Source organism: Anguilla anguilla, chromosome 14 (genome assembly GCF_013347855.1).
Source record: "Anguilla anguilla isolate fAngAng1 chromosome 14, fAngAng1.pri, whole genome shotgun sequence".
NCBI lineage: Eukaryota > Metazoa > Chordata > Actinopteri > Anguilliformes > Anguillidae > Anguilla > Anguilla anguilla.
Window position 1 is genome coordinate 30,678,789 of NC_049214.1, and position 25,465 is coordinate 30,704,253.

Consider the following 25,465-nt stretch of genomic DNA (forward strand, 5'->3'; position numbering starts at 1 on the left):
ACACGTCATTGGGTAAGGAAAAGGCATACACAGCGATTGCACGTCATTGGGTAAGGAACGGTCGTGGGGACAGCCAGGGTGGAGGTGTGGGCGTGCAGTGCTCAGCAGCTTATCTGATACCGGTCGACTTCTGAGGAGCGGACAATGTTGCTACTGGTTACTGTCTTTTAGTTTCCCACCCCACTAAGCAGCCATTTTGTCCTCAAGCCAGAACTCTCCTAATTCACCAGATTCACTAAAAAATTCAGTTAATAGCCCTGTGCCAGAACTTTTTTATATATGCTTGCTTGTTAAGCCACAATATACAGATGTCTACTTACATTTTAAAATGTATAAACCGGAAAATAATTTTTAAAATTTTGAAGTTGTTTCTAAGCATGAGAGCTCCAGATGTCTGATGCTGTGTCTGTTTTGTATGGATATTCATATCGGGTTCACTTCTGATTGGCAGCCCACTAAACGCTTGCACTGATGATTGGTTGAAATGTAAATTCAATGTTTGTTGTTCAGGAAACATGGTCTCCAAATGACCAATTCCAAATTCTCCTGCAGGGGGCAGTATATAAACTGTGTAGCTTTCAGGAAAAAAAACTACCTAATTTCAAATCTTACCTGAATTAAACTGTTAAAAAATAACTTACAGTTTTGGTTGCACACAGCAAAATGTTCAGTGTTAAACAAACTTTTACAGTCCTATTGGACTCACATGTACTCGATGAGAGCTGAATTAATAATGGACATTTCACACTGCAGGGGGTGTTTAGTTGATTGACTATCCTCATAGACCAGGGGGCATTTCATAAAGCCAGATTAATGGGTTAGCTGGGTAAGTGTGCTGAGTAAAACCCACAATATCTCTTTTCACTTCAGTTTGTGTTCCAGATTTGCGAGGGCTCTCTGGTTTTACTCAGAGCAGTTATCCAGCGAACTTGGTAATCCTGCTTAGTGAAATAGGGCTCAGCGGTGTCACATTCCAGTCATGGGGGGCTTGAGTGTCTCCTGGTTTTTGGTTTTGTCTCAGCACAAGTGATTCGTTCAAATCGTTGATTGGCTACACAGTAAAAATGTCCAGTGTTAATTCAACTATTAACAGAAAACATTTTGTCCCGCATTTCAGAGTGTTAAGAGTTGAATGAACACTGTTAGAGTTGAATTAACAGTCAGCATTAACTGTGTAAAGATTCCACATGCCTTGTACTGAAGGCCTTAAGTGGCTGCTAACTGAAAAGAAACACAAATGCCTGCAGACACTGTTGGGCCTCCAGGACTGGAGGGAAACCTTCAGATTAATATGATTAATTATTAATATGAGTATTATCACTACACTTTAAACAACAAAATTAGCATCATTTGAGAAAACACTTGTTTTCAAACAAGACAATACTGTAATAACCATGATGACTGTCTTTTGAAAAGGTATGACATGGCAGTCAAATGGCATTTAAATGTGGTTAGCTCTGCCATGCTTTAACAACTCTGGTAACAACGTTAAGCAACGCAATGCATGCTGGGTTAGCACTCGCTTTTAAGCCAGCACTTTAATTTCCTCATTATTGAGGGAGCATCACAGGGCCAAACAGCTAGTATTTCTCACTGAAATTTGGCTCACTCAGTTCTGGGGCAACCCTTTTGGATGGTATCACTTGTGGACGTGCAAAATAACTGGTAGTGTGCAGGAGGAGTGGTTAGGACGTGAACTGGGAGGAGGCCAGCGCGTTTGAGCAGAGGTGAAGAGTCCAAGGGTCAGAAAGCAAATCCTGCCATGTGTTTCCTCCACCCATGAACTTCAGCTAGCTGATTTCACTAATTAGTTCCGGCACCTGACTGAAGAATTGTGCTGATGACCAAATCCAGGTCATTGGGACAAAAATACTGGGACAGGACTTTTACTTTCTGAACCTGGATTATCCACCATTGCGTGTGCGCTGCACTGGCAGAGAGAGCTGCCAAGGGGAGTTTTAATCTTCCCTTTGAGAGACCAGGGACCAACCAGCACACCTGGTTTTATTGGGTTTAAACTGACAGCTGAGTTTAAGACAAAAACAAGAGCCAGCACCCCCCTGTCCCTGTCCCGCACCAGGGGCCTATGGCTGGATGCTGTACAAGGACAGAAGTGTCTCTAGGCAGGTTTCGTTACCTTTGAAATGGTGTCAGGTGTTTGTTAAATATGTCAATCATTTCGTTTCTGCCATTCAGTGGTCTGGAGTGGGTTCCTACAGAATCAAACCGAGTTCCAGTAGAGTAGACAAAAGTAGAGTTAGGGTCACAAACCCTGTTCATTGGACAGTCATGGGTTTTCTTGGTTTTTGTTTTTATCTTAAAATAAACAAACAATTTAGGCCAAATAAACAGAATAAGGTGAGCAATAATTTTATTGATTAGTTAAGTACTGAGTAGCAACAACATCCACACTGCTCTTTAGAACCGGGATTGCTGACCCCCTGGACAAAGGGAATACAAATATAAGACTTTCTCTCAGAAAACACAACATATGGAAAGTCGTGGGCAATGGATTATTGCGTAATTGCGTCCTTAACGTCTCAAAATCAGCATTGGATAGGTACGCTAATTGACAAATGCACTAACCTTGCGGTTTCTGTAATCTCAGAAAACATGATGAATATATAGTCTCAGGTATCCATATAAACATTTAGCCTGTCACTAAGTACTGGCAACGCAATCGATTTACCGTCTCCGCGTCCCAAGACATGTAAATTGCCGTTTTCAATACAGACTAACACAGCCGTTGTTGTTTTTTTGTTTGCCTCTGTACAAAAGCACAACACATGACGAATAATTAATTAATCATCGATTGTTTTTTATGAGAGAGAGAGACACAGAGAGAGAGAGAGAGATGGGGTTGGTTATAACTCGCCTTCGCAGACAGGAAGAAAGGGTCCAGTGTAGCCGAGAATTTGTGTAGGGGGAACTGTAGAATGCGAGTACGAAGGGTCATGTTCCCGTCCGAGACAAATCTGTGGAAATCATTGTTCGGTATTCTGACCTGAAATAACCCCTCATTTGCCCGTAAGGAGCTCAAGTGCTGCGTTTGAATGCATCAGGACTATTAGCAGCAACACTTTTAAAACAAAAAACATACGGAAAGGGTAATGGTAAGGTAGGCTACATGCAACGAAAATGACTGTTTGTAACTATGAATTGCTATTTTTTTATTCGAGTGGATATATATTTATTTATATATGATACCTTGAAAAAGCCCAGGAAACATTAAGCTACTTTGTACGCAGAGGGACCGTGTTGGCAGTCCGTTATAATTTGGTTAATATTTATTAATACTAGAGACAGTACGTGTCAGACCACTCCCACATGATTCATTGAGTTGGATTAATGCGATTAAGTAGAATTAGCCGAATAAACACGGTGCTCACCACCCACGGCAGTGTTAAAACGAGCACGCCACAAACACAGCAGCTAATTCAGACAGACGTGAGCTGTTGTAATTGTAGCCGCGATCACAGTTGCTGAGTCAGTAGCCCCCACTCTCACAGTAGCCTGTACACTATCGGTCTGTCTCTATCTCTCACTCTCCGTCTTTCCGTCAACCTGATGAGCTTTATGCTTTCTTTCGGTGACGTCAGGCTTTTTAAAAGAAGCAAACGGTGGGATAAGCGTTTATGGTGAATAGCATTTATTTTTTCCCCCTCGTTCTTCGATTGTCAACTTGCTCCTTTCTAGCGCAGTGTCCTGGGCAGCTAGATGGTACGGGCTGATTTGACTCACTCTCTATTGTGTTTACATTTTAAGCCTGCAGTTTCTATGCGAATAGGACACTCGACCGGACCCCGGGCGTTTTATGAATGAACGGCGATAGAAAATATTGCAGAACGACAAAACTCTTCCACCGTGTTCGGCTGCTGGATCCACAGATACCAGGGGGGATTAAAGTGGTCGACCTTCATTGCGGAAAACCCCCTCACTGCAGACTAAATGTGAAAGCTTGCCATTGAACTACGTAGGCTACTTGCAAAGCTTCGGTTAGCCGAGAGGCGAGGTGACCATGTAAGTTAATGTACCCCTTCGATCCTTATGTTTTATGCTCAGGGTTAAACAATGCGAAATTGAGAATTAATATATATTTTTTGGAACATTAATGTGAATGATTCCTGTGTCACTTTTAGAAATGCATGTTACCATAACACGTGTGAATAGTAGCTAATAATAATAATACGAATGATAATGACAATAAAAATAACAATAACAACAACAACAATAATAATAGCAATTATTATATCACATTCATTGGTGTTAACAGCAGTGCCGTTAGTGTCATTCTTTTTCTGTATGCTACCAGGTGCGGAGACACAAGGTGATGCATTGGTAATCGTGATCGACATGGTTAATCACGAAAAAGACACCTATTTACGTTTTCCTTTACAGTCGGTTAAGAAAGAACGGTACATTCCCTTAATTCATCCTTAATTTGTTCTACAAAATCCTGCCGACGCGGTTGCATTCTTTTCAACGAATTTATGAGCAAGGAGCGTGCAATCGTCTTCTCGTTGAATGAATGTTTATCCTCGGTTGATCTGGACCTGGTTAACAGTTGTGGCTGGGCGTCTACTCATTCACAAATACCTTTACAGTGACGAGACAACTCTGGTTTTATAATCTCATGTCATGCGTGGCCACACATCCGATTGGCTGGCACCCTTTGACCCTCCTTGCTTTCTGGGGGGCATAAATTGATGTTTGCGCAGGTCGATCCACATCGTGGCCCTGGGGAGCGAGCGGTCGGGTCTGGGGCTCCTGGAGGAGGGGGCGGGACAGCCCCAGGGGGGCCTGCTGTGGAGCTACCTGGGTCGGAGCGTGGTGCCCGGGGTGAGGGACACGCTGAGCCGGACGGACGGGAGTCTGCTCAGCTCCACCGCGGCCACCCTGCACCCCATGAACCCGGCCTTCATCCAGTACCAGGCCCGCATGTTCGGGGACGTGAGGGTGCTGGTGCACGACTGCCCCAGCTGGGTCAGTAAGCCTGTGGGGGGCAGGGGGCAGGGGCGGGCGAGGTTAGGGGTGGGGGTGAGGGTTGCGTTTTTATGGAGGTAGAGGAGGGGGTGCTCACAGGTGGTCAGCTGGTTGGAAGTGTGAGGGATAAGGCAGGGAGTGTGGGGAGATGACATGATATGAAGCACACACACACACACATACATGGACAAACACACTCTCACACTTATACACACATACATGGACAAACACACACACTCACACTTACAAGCACATACACATGCACACACTTATACGCACACACTCACACTTGTGTACACACACACACACATACACACACAGGCATACATACACACACAACCATGCACACACATGTACACACGCAAGCACACGCACACATAAACATACACACTCATGCACGCACATGTACACATGCATGCACATACAAACCCGTGCACACATGCATATACACACACACATAAACATACAAATGTACACATGCACACACACACACTCACACACACTCACATGCACTCACGCACACACACACACACACACACACACACACGCACACACGGGGATGCTTCTTCAGTAGCTTTCCTGTGTGATAATGAGGGTCTCTCATAGTGAGGAACAGTAAGTCTCAAGCGAGACGCCCTGCTCAGGATGACTCATTTCCCTCTCTTTTCCTGCTGTCCTCTCCTCTTCTCTCTCTGTCCTCTCCTCCTCTCTCCCTCTCTTCACTTACTGTCCTTTCCTCTTCTCTTCCTCGTTTCTCCGGCTCTCCTCTGGCTCTCTCCTCTCTCTCTCTCTTTTCTCACTGTCCTCCCCTCTTCTCTACCTGTCTCCTCACCCTTTCTTCTGTCTTCCGGCTCTCTCCTCTCCCTCTCCCTCTCTCTCTGTCTCTCATGTGGCTCTCTCTTCTCCCTCTCCTCTCTCTCTCTCCTCTCCCCCTCTCCTCCCCCTCTCTCCCTCTCTCCAGGACCTGTTGGACAGGGACTGGGTGGCCACTCGGGGTGTGCTGGAGCAGGCCGACATTCTGGTCATCAAGTACTCGGTGAACGACAAGCTGACCTTCCAGCAGGTGCGGGACGCCTACAGCCCCCGGATTCGGCCCCTGCTGCGGCACTGGGCCGTGCCCGTCATCGTGGCAGCCGTGGGCGCCCGTCTCAACGGTTAGCACCGACCTCCCGTCCCGTGTCAGCCCTGACGGGGTTAAACCGACCCCCACATGACCCCGCTCATACAGCATCATTTCCCCCAGTGTACTGGTAGCAGACCAAGCTATGGTAATTACCACATATACTTTAACACAGTGGTTTCCAGCCCTGTTCCTGGAGATCTACCGTCCTGTAGATTTTCATTTCAACCCTAATTTGGCACACCAAAATTTGATTCTATTAATTAGCAGCTCAATGAGATTTCTAGCTGTTGAATGAGGTGTGGTTGGAGTGAAAATCTGCAGGATGGTAGATCTCCAGGAACAGGGTTGGGCAGCCCTGCTCTCGCTGTTGAATGAGGTGTGGCTTTGTTAGGGTTGGAGTGAAAATCTGCAGGATGGTAGATCTGCAGGAACAGGGTTGGGCAGCCCTGCTCTCGCTGTTGAATGAGGTGTGGCTTTGTTAGGGTTGGAGTGAAAATCTGCAGGATGGTAGATCTGCAGGAACAGGGTTGGGCAGCCCTGCTCTAGCTGTTGAATGAGGTGTGGCTTTGTTAGGGTTGGAGTGAAAACCTACAGGATGGTAGATCTGCAGGAACAGGGTTGGGCAGCCCTGCTCTAGCTGTTGAATGAGGTGTGGCTTTGTTAGGGTTGGAGTGAAAACCTACAGGATGGTAGATCTGCAGGAACAGGGTTTGGCAGCCGTGCTCTAGCTGTTGAATGAGGTGTGGCTTTGTTAGGGTTGGAGTGAAAACCTACAGGATGGTAGATCTGCAGGAACAGGGTTTGGCAGCCGTGCTCTAGCTGTTGAATGAGGTGTGGCTTTGTTAGGGTTGGAGTGAAAACCTACAGGATGGTAGATCTGCAGGAACAGGGTTGGGCAGCCCTGCTCTCGCTGTTGAATGAGGTGTGGCTTTGTTAGGGTTGGAGTGAAAATCAGCAGGGTGGTAGATCTGCAGGAACAGGGTTGGGAACCCCTGCTTTAGCCCACCAGTAAAATTCCTGCACAGTATTCACAACTGCAAACGTAAAATATTTTTCCACCAGTATTCAGAACAAAATTTTTCATGTGATTGTATATTTTGGTTTGTGAATGTTGGTTGTGAAAGCTCAGGGATCGACAGGAAAACCTTTAAAAATGTATTCATTATAAATAGTGTGCAGGGTTTTCTCCTACCATTGATGTTTCTTGGTCTCTTTGCTGGATTTGAGATATTTCTTTATGCTAGTCCTTTCCGTTAGCATGCTGGAAAATGTATCTTTTTTCCCTTCTCCCTGGCAGTGTAATTGTTGTGGCTGAATTGAATGAGGGGCTCCCCCAGCTCCTTCACCCCGGCGTGCGTTCGGTGGCGCTGATTGCCTAAATTAACTGACGGCTCTCTATTCCTGAGATTAAACCTGATTTTACTGGGCGAGAGGCAACAGCAGACAACCAAAGTCCAGCGGGCGAAATAAACAAATGGATAAACAGCAGCCGTATCTGTAAAGCACCTGCGAGATTCTGCCTGGGCTGGTCTGACAATAGGAAGCATAAGTCCTGTTAAGTATTAACTACGTTTCCTCTTAAAACCCAGTCCCTTGTCCAAGTGCTTTATTTTATTCATTAAACATTTGCTTGTCGTCCCATTGCCAAAATATTTAAAGCCGCAAAGCACCGTTTTATTCTATATGCAGAAGACTTTGTCTGGCTATGAAATTTATAGGCTATATAATGTATTAATATAACAGATAGAGTCCTTGAATTCAGATTACCTTGTTGCCAAAGAGGTTGCCCTGGTGGAGTCCCTGCAGTAGGTGCATGCGTCTCGGGGGGTGCTGGGGCGCACTGTGGGGCTCTTTGTGTTGCTCACTGTACTGCCGTATCAGGGTCGAGACCGGGATGCTCAAACCTGGCCCCTGGAGGTCTGTAGTGCTGCTGGTTTTCTCTTCTACCTCACTGCTAATTGATTGCTCAACGGCACTGATTGGCCAGAGATTTGACTCACCTGTTGTCCCCAGGTTTAGTTTTAAATCAGGCCCTGATTGGAGGGGAGCAATGAAAACCAGCAGCACTTGCTGACCTCGAGGGTCAGATTTGAGCATGCTTAGTTTAGCTTAGGGCGGCCTGGTGGTGGTGCAGTGGGCCTTACAGCGAGAAGGTCCCGGGTTCGAATCCCTTTCTCCGTGAGTTTGCATGTTCTCCCTGCGCGGGTCCTCTTCTGTTCGCGTGGCTTTCTTCCGGGTACTTCGGTTTCCTCCCAAAGACATGCAGGAAGGCCGATTGGAGACTCTAAATTGCCCACAGGTATGAGTGTGCGGGTGAATGGTGTGCGTGCCCTGTGATAAATTGGCAATCTGTCTAGGATGTATTCCTGCCTCTTGCCCAATGCATGCTGGGATAGGCCAGTCCCCCTCGTGACCTTGACCAGGAACAAGCGGGTTTAGATAATGGATGGACGGATGGACGGTTTAGGTTAACAGCAGGAAGAGGAAGTGCACTGTTGGCTCCTAGAACATGTCATGTGGTCTGGCCAATAGGGATCAACCGTCTGGTCCAATGAATGAATGAAGCATATTGTCGTGTCCCTTCCTTTGCCTTTTTTAAAGCTTTGTGTTGCGCTGAAATGGGCGTGGCTTATAGGGGAATGTGTCCATGGACGTTCTCCCTGGTTCTCCGGAAGGAGGGAGGAATTTCGGGAGATGTGTGAGAGGTGGGAAAGACGTCTGCTAAACGTCCTTCAGGGCAGGATAGCCTGATTATCCGTGTGGCTCCTTACGTCCTGGAAGAGGCGCTAAATGTGGTCCAGCTGGGGAGGGTTAGCTGGAACCTGGTGAAGGTTCTGGATCAGGTCCCCTGACCCGCTCAACTGGGAACGAATAACACCATATGCTTCTCCAAAACAAAAAAAGACCTCCACAGTGTATGGCCACATGATGGCGATTCATCCAATGAGGAGCCACAGGGCCAAATCATTGACCCCCCCCCTTACTGTGTCTGTGTAGATGGAACTGTGTCTGTAGAGAGGGAGAGAGAGAGAGGGGGAGAGACAGAGAGAGAGAGGGAGAGACAGAGGGGGAGAGACAGAGAGAGAGGGGGAGGGACAGGGAGAGAAAGAGTGAGAGGAAGGGAGAGAGAGGAGAGAGAGAGAGGGAGACAGAGAGGCCGAGGAGTGACCAGAGATCACGTGGCAGACACGCACATGTCCGGCAGGGAGCGGGCTCTGTTGTGCCGGGGCCAGCTGAACGGGGCGGCTCGTGCCAGCCTGTGCCAGCAGAGAGCAGGAGGAGATCTCTGCACCAGCTGGAGCAGCAGGACTCGGTTTGTGAAGAATGCCAAGTGTCCTGTACGTTGTTGTGTTTTTTTTTTCCTTCTCCCCTACACAGATTGAGTTCATCTTGTATTCGGGCGATAAGAAACGGGAATGAAAGACCTGTCTGCCCTTTCAGTGAAGTGATATATTTTGCTGGTACTCGGTCCAATCGGACTGGATTTATGCCTCATAAAATGTCTGCATGATCGGCCATAAAACTACTCCTGCCTCTCGTCCTTTATGAAGCCTATTAGCGTTTAGCCTCCAAGAAGGCCTTCTGTGCATGGACATGAACTGAATCCTTGGGCCCGGTTTGCCCTGCAGAAGCTGCCAGGGTGCGGGGGTGCGTGTCTCTGCGTCTGTGTTGTGAGTGTTTGAGCGTGTGTTTGTGTGCATGCGTGCGTTCGTTCGTGTGTGTTTTTACGTATGGTGTGTATGTGTGTGTGTGTTTGTGTTCATGCAAGGTATGTGGTGTGCATGTGTGGGTGTGTTTATGAATGTGTTTATGCGTAGTGTGTGTGTGTGTTTGTGTCTATATATATGTTTATACGTGGTGTGTGTGTGTGTGTTTATGTATGTTTATACGTGGTGTGTGTGTGTTTATCTGTTGCTCTGCTGGCTCTAGGATTCAGTTGTTGTTGTGGCACCAGGCCGACTGTCTCTCCATCACCAGCTGGCAGCGATGCACCCCCCCCCGCCCCCCCAACTCACCCGCCCCAGGCTGGGTTCCGTCTCACCGCAGCCTGAGCCAATTGAGCAGATACACCCACCTTCTATTCCTCATTCTCAAAAAATCCCACATCCTAAATCTTATGATGAGGATTTCCCAGTCAGTACTGAATTCAAATTCACTCCATGAACGGACTGACTTACAAATGACTTTGACCGTGACCCTACACCTGGTTTATCTGAATGTACCCACGCTCACCTGTCTGTACCCCCCTTCCCAAACAGAGGAGGGACCCCCCTGCACCTGCCCCCTCTGTGCCTCAGACTGGAGCAGCTCTGTTCCCCACAACGAGGGTCTTCAGCTGGCCCGGGACCTGGGGGCCACCTACCTGGAGCTGCCCTCCCTCAACGACTTCTTCGTGGGGCGTTACTTCGGGGGAGTGGTGAGGTTCTGTCAGTCTCTGCTGCCGCCCCCCCCCCCCCCCGAATTCCCCAATCCCTCTTCCTCACCCCTCCCCCCTCTCTGTTTCTCTGAATTGATGGTGTTCTGCCGAGCGTGACGCTCTGTAATGAGCTTGTTAGTGGCGGAATGCGCCGGTGGAGAGTCCCTGTGTTGTCGCCTGACGGGGATGACGTGCCGATCCGAGCCGAGTTCTGACATCACCGGGCCGCTTTTCTGCCGCAGCGTGCGAGCTGAAACGCATCGCCCCGGCCAGAAACTCAGTCACTGCTCACAGGAAGCTAGCGTTTGTCTGCGTGCTGATTCTTGTCGGAGTCAAGCTGCCTATAGTACGTGTAAAGCTAGCATGGATATACAGTCACCGGCCACTTTATTAGGTACAGATGTTTGACTGCACGTTAACGCAAATATCTAATCAGCCAATCACGGGGCAGCAACTCAATGCATTTAGGCATGTAGACATGGTCAAGACGATCTGCTGAAGTTCAAACCAAGCATAAGAATGGGGAAGAAAGGTGATTTAAGTGACTTTGAACGTGGTGTGGTTGTTGGTGCCAGATGGGCTGGTTTGAGTATTTCAGAAACTGCTGATCTACTGGGATTTTCACGCACAACCATCTCTAGGGTTTAGAGAGAATGGTCTGAAAAAGATAAAATATCCAGTGAGTGGCAGGCCTCTGGGCGAAAATGCCTTGTTGATGGCAGAGGTCAGAGGAGAATGGCCAGACTGGTTTGAGCTGATAGAAAGGCAACAGTAACTCAAATAACAACTTGTTACAACCAAGGTATGTAGAAGAGCATCTCTGAACGCACAGCACGTCGAACCTTGAAGCAGATGGGCTACAGCAGCAGAAGCCAACCCAGCACTAGCAAGCTGTACCTAATAAAGTGGCCGGTGAGTGTAGATAGCTACAGCAGTAATGCACCTTTATTGCTAGAGAGGTGGTGAATGCATGTTTAAATTAGACAAACGGATGATGTAAAAACTGCTTGTGTCACACTTTCTGTTAGAGGACTGGACCCGTGCCGTACTCTGGAAGCTTAATTTATTTGTAGCTGAGCTTCTAACAAAACATTTTAATAAAAAAAAAGGCTCTCCTTCAAAATGGCTTTGGAGGTGATTGGCGCAAGATCTCAGTGAAATTTGCTAAACCTGCTTTTAACCAGCCCAGCGCTAGACCAGCTATGAAGCTGAGCTTGGCACGGTCAGATCTTCTTTCGCCTTGTTCGGGTTGAGAAAAAACAAAAACAAAAAAAAAGGTTCTTAAGACCCCCCTGACACGTTCTGCAGTGGAGCGCCGGACGAAGGATTAGCACTGAACCCTGGAGCTGGGCAAAGCACTTCCGTCTCTAATCGGCAGATAAATTCTGCAATATAAGAGCCAATTAGCCCCCGCTTATAAAGAAGTGCGATTTTATCTGTGCGGAAGCATGTCGACTGGAGGCTCGCAGCACATTTCTCAGACCAGGCTGCACTTCTGACACTGCAACAGCCTTTTAAAAGGCCCTTCGGTCGGTTTTAAACTGCGTCCGTAAAGTGCACAGAAACGGTCACTCTCCTCTCTTCGCATGCAACGTGGTAGTTTACGGTGAACGTGGTCTGGAAAGAACTCTGGTTGTTTTTATTTTATTTTTTGTTTTTGCATCAGATATGGCTGCCATTGACCTGGGTATTATGAACGGTGGAGGTCCCAGCGGCAGCAGCAGTACTATTTTGATATTAGGGGTAATACTGTAGGTATGTGTAGGTAATATAGGGTTTAGGTGTCACACCTGGGTCAGACAATTTATTAGAAATTCTTTCAACCCTTCAGACGCCAGGAATATTCCTTGAGGTTACCCACTGAATACATGGCACTGAGCAAGAGAACTGATCAGATCCTTAGAACCAGGCACATTAAGAGGAGAGTGAGTGAATGAGTCAGTGGGTGAGTCGGTCAGTGAGTGAGTCAGTGGGTGAGTCGGTCAGTGAGTGAGTGAGGAAGGTCAGTGGCACCAGCGGAATGGGGTGGTAGTGCTGGGGCACGTGTCGGTGCAGTTGCCGTAGTAACAGCAGTGAAAACAGATTACCAGCTGTAGCAGAGACTAATTCATAATTCATAATTGGTTGTATTTTAGTTGATAGTTTTTGCTCCAGTTGAGGCAGGGAGCTCTCATCTCTGTTATCATTAATAATTTATTAGGTTAAGTTCTGTCTTCTTACAGTTGAAACCAAAATATTACAGTCTGATTTATTTTTTGAAAATTTAGCACAGGGCAAGAGGCTTGACTGAGGTCAGTGCCGTGGCAACGGGGGTTCTGTACAGTGGCAGAAGATTCGTTACCAACGGCAACCTGCTGTGGTTAAAACACAGAGAGGACGATCAAATTACCTGTTGAGTTCATAATAGTTCCGCAGTTCAGGTGACAGGGAATCGTGTGACTAATCCCGCTCAGGTGCACCCCCCAGAACCCCCCCCCCCGCCACATTTTTATGACTCAGCCTCTTCTGCACAAAGTCAGTTTCCTTTAACAGGCAGGGAGAGCTTGGGGCCTACACTCATATGTGCTGCAGCTCTGCGCTCTCAAAACGGGCGAAATGATGTGGTTATGTTTTATTTTATTGCCATATTAACTGTGTAAATCACTCTGAATAAGAACCTCTGGCAGGTGAATTAGGCGTAATTGTACTTACCGTGTCGAGCCCCAGCTGTTTGCTGGGCGTGTGAGTCAGGCATCACCCAACCCCTGCACGGCCGAATTCGATCCAGCTCAGGGTGGCGATGGAACTCCCAGGCTCCAGATCGCCATGGCTACTGTGTGCTGGCGGTGACTTGCTGATTTCGGTTTCAGTTATCAGGGGATCTTTACTGCCTCCGGGGGGCAATTTGTGAACAGCATGAAAAATTCATAGAACTTTGAAAGCCACACTTAAAATAGACTCTACAAAACATTTAACAACCGTGCAGGCCTAGGGAAGAGCTTAATAACTAAGGAGTAAAGGAGTAAAATTGGACTGTGTGCAGATAATGAGCTGTAAATGTTGTTCTGCCGTCTAAGGTAGGGAGCTTAATGTTTTGATTGGGCCAAACAAGCGAGTGACTGACTGACTGAGCTTGTTATTGTTCCACCCACAATGTTTTGATCAGTGAGTGATTGATAGCTTGTTATAGCTCCACCCACAATGTTTTGATCCATAAGTGATTGACAGCTTGTTATAGCTCCACCCACAATGTTTTGATCCATAAGTGATTGACAGCTTGTTATAGCTCCACCCACAATGTTTTGATCCATAAGTGATTGACAGGTTGTTATAGCTCCACCCACAATGTTGTGATTGGTTCGTGATAGACAGGATAGACAGGAGATGATCCTTCCTGTGTTTCTGTGTGCCTGCAGTTGGAGTACTTCATGGTTCAGTGTCTGAAGCAGAAGGCCAAAGAGAGGCCGGACAAGAGGCGGACCCACAAGGCCAGCGAGCTCCGCCCACCTCAGCTGGAGCAGCCAGGTGAGACCGGGGGACCTGCTCGGTGGGAAGGGGCGGGGCCTAAGCGTTCCTCTTCCTGCTCCCTCAGCCGGGCTGCTCTGTAAATGCTGAGCACGCTCAGTGCTGCCAGTCTGAAGACCCCCTTGCCATCCTGCCAGGAGAGTGACGGGCTATAAAAAGGTCTCTGGCAGAGCGGTGTGCTGCTCTTAAGCAAAAATAGAGCACAAGCAGGATGATGTAACCATAAAGACTCACACACGCACGTACACACATACGCACGTACACACATACACACGCACGTACACACATACACACACATGTACACACATACACACGCACGTACACACATACACACATACGTACACACATACGCACGTACACACATACACACGCACGTACACACATACACACACATGTACACACATACACACGCACGTACACACATACACACATACGTACACACATACGCACGTACACACATACACACGCACGTACACACATACACACACACGTACACACATACGCATGTACACACATACACACGCACGTACACACATACGCATGTACACACATACACACGCACGTACACACATACACACACACATACTCGCGCACACACGCACGTACACACATACACATGTACACACATACACACACACGTACACATACGCATCTACACACATACATACACATGTACACACATACACACACACATACTCATACGCACACACTCACACACAAAACTTGCATGTAAACACATACTTATGTACACACACTCACACACGCATGCACATACACACATGCAAACACTCTCTCACACACACACGCACACACACACACACTCACACATGCACACACTCTCTCACACACACACACACCCACATACACACACATGCACACACTCTCACACATGCACACACACGCACATACACACACACACACACGCGCACACACACACACACACACTCACACACTCCTGCTCTCCTCTCTCTCTCTCCCCAGCCCGTCTCCCGGCCGTGCGGGTGGAGGAGTCACGCTTCTCGCAGGACATGCAGTGGCTGCTGGAGCGCGGCGTGCAGTTCGCCGACGTGGCCTTCTACGCCGGGGATTCTGGGAAGGAGCTGGGCTGGGCGCACGCGGCGGTGCTGTGCTCTGTCAGCCCCTACTTCAGGCAGCTGCTGCTGGGGGGGCAGGGGCGGGACCGCCCCGTGTCCCGCTGCGCCTGCCGGGACGGCCCCCAGAGCCTCCTCTCCACGTGGGACGGGGGCGCCGAGGACCCGCCCCGCCCCGACGGGCACCTCGCCGGACGCCTCTCCCGGCTGGTGGTGAAGGACCCCCTGCTCTGCCGCTGCCTGTGGGACATGCTGAGGTTCCTCTACAGAGGTGGGCTGACCGCCTCTTTCAGCTAACGCTCTTCTGCTCTTTTGTTTTAACCTTCCACTTCCCTTCCTCTGTCTGTCCATCTGTCCATCTCATTCCATTTAACCTTTGCTTCCCTTCCTCTGTCTGTCCATCTGTCCATCTCATTCCATTTAACCTTTGCTTCCCTTATTCTGTCTGTCCGTCTGTCTGTCTCATTCCATTTAACCTTTGCTTCCCTTCCTCTGTCTGTCTGTCTGTCTGTCCATCTCATTCCATTTAACCTTTGCTTTCCTTTCTCTGTCCACCCGTCCGTCTCATTCCAGCTGTCTCTCCGCTGGAGGTGAGGGCTGGCCTTGGCTTTGCTCTCCGTAATAGCATTTCACGAAAAAAAGAAGAAACAGAAAAGGAAAAAAAAGCATTGTCACTCTGGCGTTATCTAGCCTAGCGCTGCTGCGCGAGAATGAATCAGTGAATCGCGGTGCCCTGCCAGAGAGAAAACGCGTTAGTGAAAATCCAGGCACAGTTGGCCGGGTTACAGACGTGAGGGAAAAACCAGCTGGGGTACCCTGGGACCTCGCTCTTGTTAACTGAAAATCAGTGCAGTTGTGGGGGGCTGGTGGGGCTAAATCTTTTCCTAAATGCAGATGTCCTAGTGTTGGAGCTGGGATTTTAATTTTCTCGCTGCCTCTGTGACCTTTGTCTCTTCGTCCAGAGATACTCAATCTTGGTACTGGTGGCCTGTAGAACTGCTGGTTTTCTTTCTTACCCGATAGTTAATTTGATCGATTAATCACTCGTAGATTTAGACCACACTACTACGGCGTTTCATATGGGGACACTAGAACAGTCTGTCAGGCTGTCATAAATGCGCTTATCAATAAATGCAGCAAAAACTTATGGCCAGTTAAGTTGGCATGGAAAATCAGAAAGAGATATGGCTGTGGTTGCCCATGGTGTCGTGCTGCCCACCTCCCCCACCCTCTACCCCTCCAGCCCTACCCCTCCTCTTGCTTCCCCAGTCGAGCAGCGAGGAGGCCCCCCTGTCATTACTGGGTGTAATTACAGTGAGTGGTTCTCCCGCGCGGGGCCCTTGCTGATTAACAGCTCTGTCCGCAGGCTGATGTAGGGCTGCCTGTTCCCCGCACGCGGCCGTCGGCTGCTGCCCTTGCCGCGGCCGCGTCGGTATTCGCAGAGGATCGATTACCCGACCCGTAAATTATCCGGACGGGCTGGAACGCGCGATCGTTCCCTTGCGCCGGCTGTCGCCGTGTCCGGGCCGCTGTAAGTCATCGGTGAACCGGCGCAGAACTGACCCCTCCCTCGAAAAAAGGCTCGGGGGGGTGGGGTGGGGTGTGGGGGGGGTTTGGAGCGTGACTTGGTTCGAGCGCGCTCAGTAGGCTTGACTGCAGAGATGGCAGTTAGAGGAAGGTGTGATTGTGATGCCTGGTTCTGAGCACGCTCAGTAACCTAAGAGGCCTGGTTCTGAGCACGCTCAGTAACCTAAGAGGCCTGTGTGTGAGTGTTTGTGGGGGTTAATCTGAGCATGCTCAGTAGCCTAAGAGGCCTGTGTTTGTGGGCCTGGTTCTGAGCGCGCTCAGTAGCCTAAGAGGCCTGTGTTTGTGGGCCTGGTTCTGAGCGCGCTCAGTAGACTCAGAGGCCTGTGTTTGTGGGCCTGGTTCTGAGCGCGCTCAGTAGACTCAGAGGCCTGTGTTTGTGGGCCTGGTTCTGAGCGCGCTCAGTAGACTCAGAGGCCTGTGTTTGTGGGCCTGGTTCTGAGCGCGCTCAGTAGACTCAGAGGCCTGTGTTTGTGGGCCTGGTTCTGAGCGCGCTCAGTAGACTCAGAGGCCTGTGTTTGTGGGCCTGGTTCTGAGCACGCTCAGTAGACTCAGAGGCCTGGTTCTGAGCGCGCTCAGTAGACTCAGAGGCCTGGTTCTGAGCGCGCTCAGTAGACTCAGAGGCCTGGTTCTGAGCGCGCTCAGTAGACTCAGAGGCCCGTTTCTCTGCGCTTGCGGCTCCAGGGGCCTCGGAGTGGAAGCAGCTCCAGGACGCCGCGGGGGAGAAGCTGAAGAGCTCGGTGGCGGTGGCCGAGCTGCTGGAGAGGGTGCGCTCGTTCATCACCAGGGAGAAGGTGCGTGTCTCTACGCCCCCGTGCGTTTAAGCGCACTCCGTGCGGGCGTCACAGGGCATTACAGGGCATTACAGGGCGTTACAGGGCGTTACAGGGCGTTACAGGGCGTTACAGGGCGTTACAGGGCGTTACAGGGCATTACAGAGTGTCACAGCGCACTTTAGGAACACTGGTACAGTACGATGGTGACAGGCAGGTGCTGGGTGTCCATTCCTTTTCAATTCAAGTTACTTTCTCAGTTAATTTCCCGTAACCCCCCACACACTCCTGATGACAGGGTAATCAGGGGCTCTGTAACACGTCGCCACCTAGTGGTACAAAAAGGAACATATGTTGAGATCACCACCTCACTCACTCACACACATACACATGCACATGCATATGCAGGCACTCCCCCCTCTTACAGGATTTTCCACATATGGGTTTTTTGTCTGTATCAATCCTGATTACAGAAACCAAAAAGGGAACTGCATTCCTGCTTTACACTCTGTGCTCCACCGTATACCACTGACAGGGCCGTGAAGTTTGGGGGCGGGGGCGGGAATCATATCGAGGGGGGGAGGGAAGAGTGAAACACAGGGCTACGCAGGGATCGTATCGGGGGAGGGGGAGCGGCTACACCCATCTGCCTTTACATGTACTTCCTGTTTAAGCCGCGTGCGTTAGATGTGCTTCCTGTTTAAGCTGCGTGTTAGATGTGCTTCCTGTTTAAGCCGTGTGCGTTTGATGTGCTTCCTGTCTGCGCAGGGTTCCAGGGAGACACTCAGCACCCACCCTTCCCAGCAGTCCTCCCGTTACCTGGGTAACCTCTTCAACTCCCCCCTGTGTTCGGATGTCATCTTCATGGTACAAGGCAAGTCTATAATACAGTATATAGTCTATAATATAGTGTATTATACAGTACGTAGTCTACAATTTACAATCAGTAATATATAGTCTATAATATAGTTTATAATACAGTATATGGTCTATATTATACAGTGTGTAATACACGATCTACAATATTTATTCTAGCCTATATAGTCTATAATACAGTATATAACATTATAGTCTATAATATAGTCTAATACAGTATAGTCTATAGTATACGATCTATAACAGTACAGTATATTGTCTATACTATACAGTGCAGTCTGTAAAATACTGTCTATAAAATAGTCTTATAGTCTATAACATACAGTCTATAATATGGTATATGGTCTCTAACATACAGTCTGTAATATACCTGACTGAGAGAGAATCTGTTTCCTGACAGGGAGCGTGCTGCCTGCTCATAGGGCAGTGCTGGTAGCGCGCTGTGATGTCATGGCCGCCATGTTCAGCGGGAAGTACGCCGAGGCCAGGAGTCGCGTGGTGCCCATCCACGGCGTCTCCTCCGACACCTTCCTGTCCTTCCTGGAGTACCTCTACACTGACACCTGCTGTCCGGGTGGGTGAACTACCAGTCGCGGATAATCAATCGCCTTGCCCATTGGGAGATTCATTTCCTGCAGTCTGATTGGTTATGCCCAGTTTCAGCCGGCGTTACCTCTATCGGCCCGTTTTTGAGTTGGCTTGAATCGCTGCTCCCAGTTGGAGTCGCGCCCGCATGACATCATGATTGGTCAGTCGTAACCAGTCGTTGGCCTCTTGGCAAATTCGGGGAGACCTGACCTTACGTAAGAGCGTAATCCTGGTCAGATTCATAGTCCACCATGCGTAGGTCGTGGGCCTGACAGCTGAAGGAGTGTTGTCACTGAGTCCGGCTCTCGATGCACTCTATTCATTTTCTACGGACAGGCCAGGCGCTGCATGATAGATGCAGTCTGGCAAGTGGTGTGGCGCCTTCGCCGATTCTGTATTTGAATTTAGTACAGATAATTCTAAACAGATAATTCTACGCAAACGAATGTGTCCAACGCAGCTCGCTCTGGCTCAAGGAACTCAGATCAAACTTTCAAAACTAGGTGTTGCAGATAAAATATAAATCGAGATTCAGCAACTGCATTACCTATTTCTCGCCTCAGGTGCTTTCAGAAGTGCATTTTTAGTGAACTGTTTTGGTGGAATAAGAGAAAGTTTATCAACAACTTGCCAATTTTTTTCCCTGAATTCCTTTTAGTTTGCTGAATTGGCTGACCCAAACCCAGGCTGGCATGTGATATAAGTGGGATACGGATGGATGGATGGTGGATGGTGGAAGGGCTTACGGGTGCAGGCGTGCACTGTGGGTAAAATAAACGGCGTTGTGGTCGGTGTTTTCCTCTCCAGCCAGCGTGCTGCAGGCCATGTCGGTGCTGGTCTGCGCAGAGATGTACCAGGTGAAGCGTCTGCAGCACCTGTGTGAGGTGTGCGTCTGCGCATACCTGCAGAGCATGCCCAGCCGGGAGCTGGCGTCCACGGGCATCAGCGTCGTCCGGCTGCTGCGCCGGGCAAAGGTGAGCGGGCAGGAAACAGGAAGTGGGATCGAGAGAACGGGGGGGGCTACGGGTGGATCCTGCGCTCGTTGACAACGGATGCCAGTTTATCACTTATCGTATCTGCGCTCCCTCTGAGGAAATGAAATTTAAAATGAAAGGAAATGGGAGAGGGCAGGAAGAGAATGGAGCGAAGAGAACAAGGCCTATTAGAAAGAGAAATGACTGTGTGTGTGTGTGTGTGGTGGGGGGGGGCGGATGACCTAGGTCAGAAAACTATGAAATGCTGTAACCCGCTAGGTACCAATACAATTCTGCACTTTACAATTTTCATCTACATTTGGATCAAAATCCTTTTTCCACACGACTGGTTCCATTTCTGGTTGCTGTCATTAAAAATTCAGGGACCCGTGTTTTAACCAGAATCCAAAAAGGCAAAGTATTTTCAGATAGGATTTTGACTCAGGTTTAGCGAGGAACGCGGTACTGACCGTTCTTGGGACTTTGTACACAAAATTTTCCGTTTTTCCCCACCCATTTCCACTCTGTCTCTCTGTCAGTGCCACAACGCAGACCAGCTCTACATCTGGCTCCTGCACTTCATCGCCAACAACTACCTGATCTTCAGCCACAAGCCCGACTTTCTGGAGCTGTCAGGTGAGAGCCGGCGCCCCCTACAGTCCAAATGGTGACCCTGCAGTGGTGTCAGGGGGGAGCACAGTGCTCAAGGCTCTTCTGTCTGGGCCTCGACACAAGATACACAGCCGAATTGTGTTAATACTCCGCCTAATCCACCAGTGATCACAGCAGTAGGAACATTAGGACTGCAGATTTCTCTGGAACAAGTGCCTGTGTATGGAGGCAATGCGTCTAAGACAAACCCACACATTCCCCCCCCCAGAATTCACCATTTCACACTGCATTGATGTATTTAAATTGATTTAATAGGATTCAGCACATCTAATTCTATAGAGAACAACAGATTTCCAGTACATTTATATTGGACGGGCCCCCCCCCCCCCCCCCCCCCCCCCCCCCCCCCCCCCCCCATTTTAGAAAGGGCTAAAGTACAATGTGTTTAGTTACAACATAGTATAGGACCTACATCTAGCAAACACTGTTGGTAAGCTACCTACAAGGGCTGAAAACTAAATGAGGGTTCTTTTTTTTGGTCTGGTCATTTCTTGTAAGGATGTCTATGATAGATACCAAAAAATGGCCGTTAATGCCTTCATATTAAACCATGTGACCCGGCAGCAATACGTCATTGGTTAAAAAATTGGGCTGGTTTGGGGGGGTTCCTGGAAATCCAGGGTACTGTTGAGGGGCAGTGTATCAACCATCGTCGTCATGGTGACAGCATCTTCTTTATCGGGTGGTGGGGGGTGGTGGGGCTGTGTTTCAGACGAGGAGCGGGAGCAGGTGGAGAGGGTCCGCTGGCCGTCCAGGGGCTACCTGCAGGAGCTCAGCGAGTACCAGCAGCGGAGAAGACAACTGCGCAAGTCCCGCTGCCTGGTCATGTGACCCTCCTGGCCCCGCCCTGGAGAAGGAAGGGTGGAGGGAAGGGGGGTGAGGGGGGGAGGAGGAGGGGAAGGTGAGAGGTTTGCGCTTTATCCACGGGACCCCCCCCCCCCACCCGCGCCCCTCAGACGTATGCCAGCAGAGAAGAGAAAAACGGGGAAGAGGAAAAACGGCGCACGTCGGCTGGGTGCGCCGGTGTCTGCGGCCTGAGCGACCCGAGCGCAAGGTGAACACGGTTCCCTGTGACTATGAGCGGAGAAAGCGGTCTTTCGCACGCGGGACCTCGCGGAGGACTAAACCCCATAAACGCAAAAGGACGGGGATTCGGTGGCGAGATCGGCCTGGCATACTGCAAAGACTAACTAACACACTGGAGTCCCCCTCTAAAGGGCACGTCGACCATCGAAAACAGTGCTAGCGAACAAGGGTCCTAATAATGCTAACTCAATTAAAAAGATAAAAATAGAAACCCGATGTTTATCAACATATCATAAATTTATGATTTAGAGGCCATGCAACTATTTTTATAACATTGTTGCCTTTTTTTGTTCCTAAGAACACAGACTGAGAGACTTTTGGACTGGTGCTGCTTGGGGGAAAAGAACGAGCGTGTGCTTTGTAGCGCAGGTGTGCAGCCAGGTAAGGGGTGATGAAAGAAGGCATCCCTGCCCTATTCTTAGCCTTGTACAGTTCCACTGGTGTCTGCCTGCATCAATAAAGACTGTTTTTTTTTCTTGTGTTTTTTTAACATGCAAATGTGTGTCTGTCTTAACCTTTCTCTGACGGGGGAAAGCAAAGCTACCTGAATACTTTCAAACGTTAAGCAAAGATATCTGCATCCTCCCAAACTAAGCAAATATCTACATTGTCTCAAACTTTAAGCAAAGATATCTGCATTCTCATACCTTAAAAAAATATATCTGCATTCTCTCAATCTTTAAGCAAAGATATCTACATTCTCTCAAACTTTAAGCAAAGATATCTGCATCCTCTCAAACTAAGCAAAGATATCTACATTCTCTCAAACTTCAAGCAATGACATCTCAAATTGTATGTAAAGAGATCTGGATTCTCACAAACGTCATGCAAAGAGATTTGCATTTACTCAGAAGTTAATGCAGGAAAGTTAGGGACACTGACATAGGTTATCCATTAAGTAATCTTGTTGAAATAATCCAACCTTTGGCCTAGTCAGTATTTTGTGGTATGTGTTTCTCAGATAACAGATTTCTTATGGGTGTGTGTCTAGCTCGATGAAAAGAAATGACGACGTTCGCACACCAAGAAAACTTTCTTTAAAAAGAGTCTCTTTGCCAATTCAATATACTTTTTACTGAGCAGCAGGGGAATAGTTCAGACATTTTTGCCGCAAAGTCTTCAGTGTGTTAAGATACATCGTTTCCAAGCCTAGTTAAAAACAAAATCTTAATTTTAAAAAACTTTTTCTTAGAGTGTGAACCTCACCATTTTTGTCACTGTCAGGGAACCAAGTGCAACGTGCAAACAAATAATTTTTCTACTAATCTTTACAAATAGAGAACACGTTGGTTCACTCTGTATGAACTATGTGGTGCGTGTCTAGCTTACCCAAGTTCCGAAAATGTGTGTGTGTGTGTGTGTGTGTGTATATGTGAATGTGTGTGTTTCTGTGAGTGAGTGTGTCCGTGCGTAAATGAATGTGTGTATATATATATGCATGTGAGTGTGTGTGTGTGTGTGTGTATGTATGTACGTATATATATATATATATATGTGTGTGTGTGTGTGTATATATGTGTGTGTATGTACATATATATATATATATATGTGTGTGTGTATGTGTATGTATATATGTATGTACATATATATATATATGTGTGTGTGTGTGTATATATATAAAAATGTGTGTGTGTGTGTATGCATATGAGGGCATGTGTGCCTGTACCTGAATTTACTGCAGAGCACCGATGGACAGCAGCATCCCCTCCAGCTTCCCGTTCTTATCCAGTTCAGCTACGTCACTGCCGCCACCTATACACTCCTCTCCAATGAAGACCCGCGGCACCTGTGTATAAACACACACACGCGCGCGCGCACGCACACACACTCATCTCAGAACTTTATGCAAACTAAATGCAAAAATGATTCGTAAAAAAACGTTTTTCCAAAAAGCCTTTGTCGAGGAGTTATTATGCAGTACTTCACATTTGAGTCAATCACACTAAGCAGCGTTGTGCATGCTCCTTGTCATTTATTTGGCATTTAGCAACACCAAAATCCCATGTTCCAATTATCATGGGACGCATCAAATAAATGACTTGTGCTTGGAGAGATTTGAACCTTGTACAATATTAGTTGCCAGCTGATATTTACAGTATGGCTTCAGCAAAGAGAAATACTGGGCTACTCCTCTTAGCAAATGAGGCGCTGCTGAATCATTACGATGACATATTAGCGAGAGGCATTCATGAAATGCCAGCATCAAACATAGCAGTGAAATTATGCAATAATGTATTTATACCCCTGCGGATCCTGCCACCGCTGCTTTTAATCAGTCAAACTGTCAATTGAAGTTGATCAAAAGGTTCCCTTTATTAATTTGTGGGTGCAGCATCACTAAAGATCTATAGATGCAGGGGATTAACTTTGCGATTTGGTCACCAAATGTAAAGGAGAAACAATTACGTGAAATTTATTTCAGAAATCTGTCACTTTAAACCAAGCTGGCAAAAGATCCTTTGCTTTACTCATTATAACGCAGTACCCAGAAATAGGCTATAGAAGACAAAGAAACGTAGTAGCCTATAATTTATAGAACAAGGCTATCAACCCCTTACTAGTCTCGTTGGGAGATCCATCGGTTTGACGATAACACTTGGGGCTACATAACAGCCCCAGAAATTCATTTACAGAGCGTATTTCTTGCATGGCCTAAAATGCGCACGTCGCGTAATATAACAAGCCGTTTTCGTAGGGATGTTAAGGTGTTAACGTACGCTCAACTCACACATCCGCTTTTAAGGAAGCGTTTCCATTATGAAACATTCATTTTTTTATAGCATACTCACGGTTCTAGCTCCGGTTATCTCAAGGAAGTAGTCCTGAATTTTGCTCATATCGTTTCTTCCACTTATATCGATGAACTCCAGGTGTCCAGCTTTGAATTTATACTTGGACAGAACCTCCTTTGCCATCACGCAATACGAACACGACGGTTTCCAAAACAAAACGACTTTGTCCCCTTTTAATTTTGTCTCGACGAACTCCTGGGCCATTATTTCTTTCTTGTAAGTTAGCTTATTGCAACACCGTGCAGTAAATTGGTAGCAGCGAAAATGCGAACAGCTGCTCTACCGCGAATTTATATGCAAGATGCCTAGAGACACGCACAATGCAAACGCACTATATTTGCTCAAGAGTATCAGAGGACAAACAGAATGCGAATCACAACCGCCGTCCTGTGTTTCGTTCTTTTATTGGTCACTTCTCTTGTCATGTATGTAGAGGCGGGACTTAACCAACATTTAAAACGGGGTGGTAATTTTAAACTTGTCAGGCCCTGGGCCGGCTTAATTTATGTGTGAATGTTTAGCCCCAATCCAGAGCTTATTTAACATGTTAATATATTACATTGAAAACATCGAAAATATTTCTACATAACTGCATGCAAAGTATAAAATGAAGGATTTTGATTGTTTAGTGATTGAGTGTGACTGGTGTCTGTGGAGACTGCAGTTCGGGAACAACTGATTTGAAGAACCTCTATATACCGTAATGTTGATTATTTGTGCTTTGTGTAACCAAGACAGAACCGTCACAGGGCCCAGTATTTGGGGGGGAGGCAAGTGAACTCTCATCGATGGGCACAATTTAATAATTTGTATATGTATAGTACTCATTCAACAGACATGGTGGTTTGGGGGGGGGGGGGGGGGGGGGGGGCGTGTAAATTTTGCGGTTGTGGACCGGGGGGCTGGCCCTGTTCCCTCAGGTGGGTTTGAACCAAGGTAACACGAGGCCAGTGACCTCAGTCAACCATCTCACGTTGCCAGGTAAACAAGGACACAATGAAT

General features: G+C 47.9%; 2 protein-coding genes across 7 annotated transcripts; one reads left to right on the forward strand and one right to left on the reverse strand.

The window, feature by feature from the left end:
• Window positions 1–2,839: 2,839 nt before the first annotated feature.
• Window positions 2,840–21,092, forward strand: rhobtb3 (Rho related BTB domain containing 3). Of its 6 annotated transcripts, none has more exons than XM_035391383.1 (12): window positions 2,841–3,638; window positions 3,766–4,020; window positions 4,719–4,983; window positions 5,945–6,137; window positions 10,366–10,523; window positions 13,919–14,027; window positions 15,009–15,389; window positions 17,387–17,496; window positions 18,244–18,349; window positions 18,752–18,925; window positions 19,747–19,913; window positions 20,453–21,092. In XM_035391383.1, coding segments are annotated over exons 2-12 (1,797 nt in total). In that variant the 5' UTR covers window positions 2,841–3,638; window positions 3,766–4,018; the 3' UTR covers window positions 20,585–21,092. The 6 variants fall into 6 exon arrangements, with proteins under 6 accessions (XP_035247279.1, XP_035247274.1, XP_035247275.1 ...); XM_035391384.1 differs by having other exon boundaries at window positions 2,841–3,118; XM_035391386.1 differs by having other exon boundaries at window positions 2,841–3,113.
• Window positions 21,072–24,857, reverse strand: glrx (glutaredoxin (thioltransferase)). The gene is made up of 3 exons (XM_035391393.1): window positions 24,461–24,857; window positions 23,338–23,457; window positions 21,072–21,432 (listed from the first exon to the last, which is right to left on the reverse strand). Exons 1-2 carry the CDS (start codon window positions 24,665–24,667, stop codon window positions 23,344–23,346), a joined length of 321 nt encoding a protein of 106 aa, XP_035247284.1. The 5' UTR covers window positions 24,668–24,857; the 3' UTR covers window positions 21,072–21,432; window positions 23,338–23,343.
• Between the last annotated feature and the right edge of the window lie 608 nt (window positions 24,858–25,465).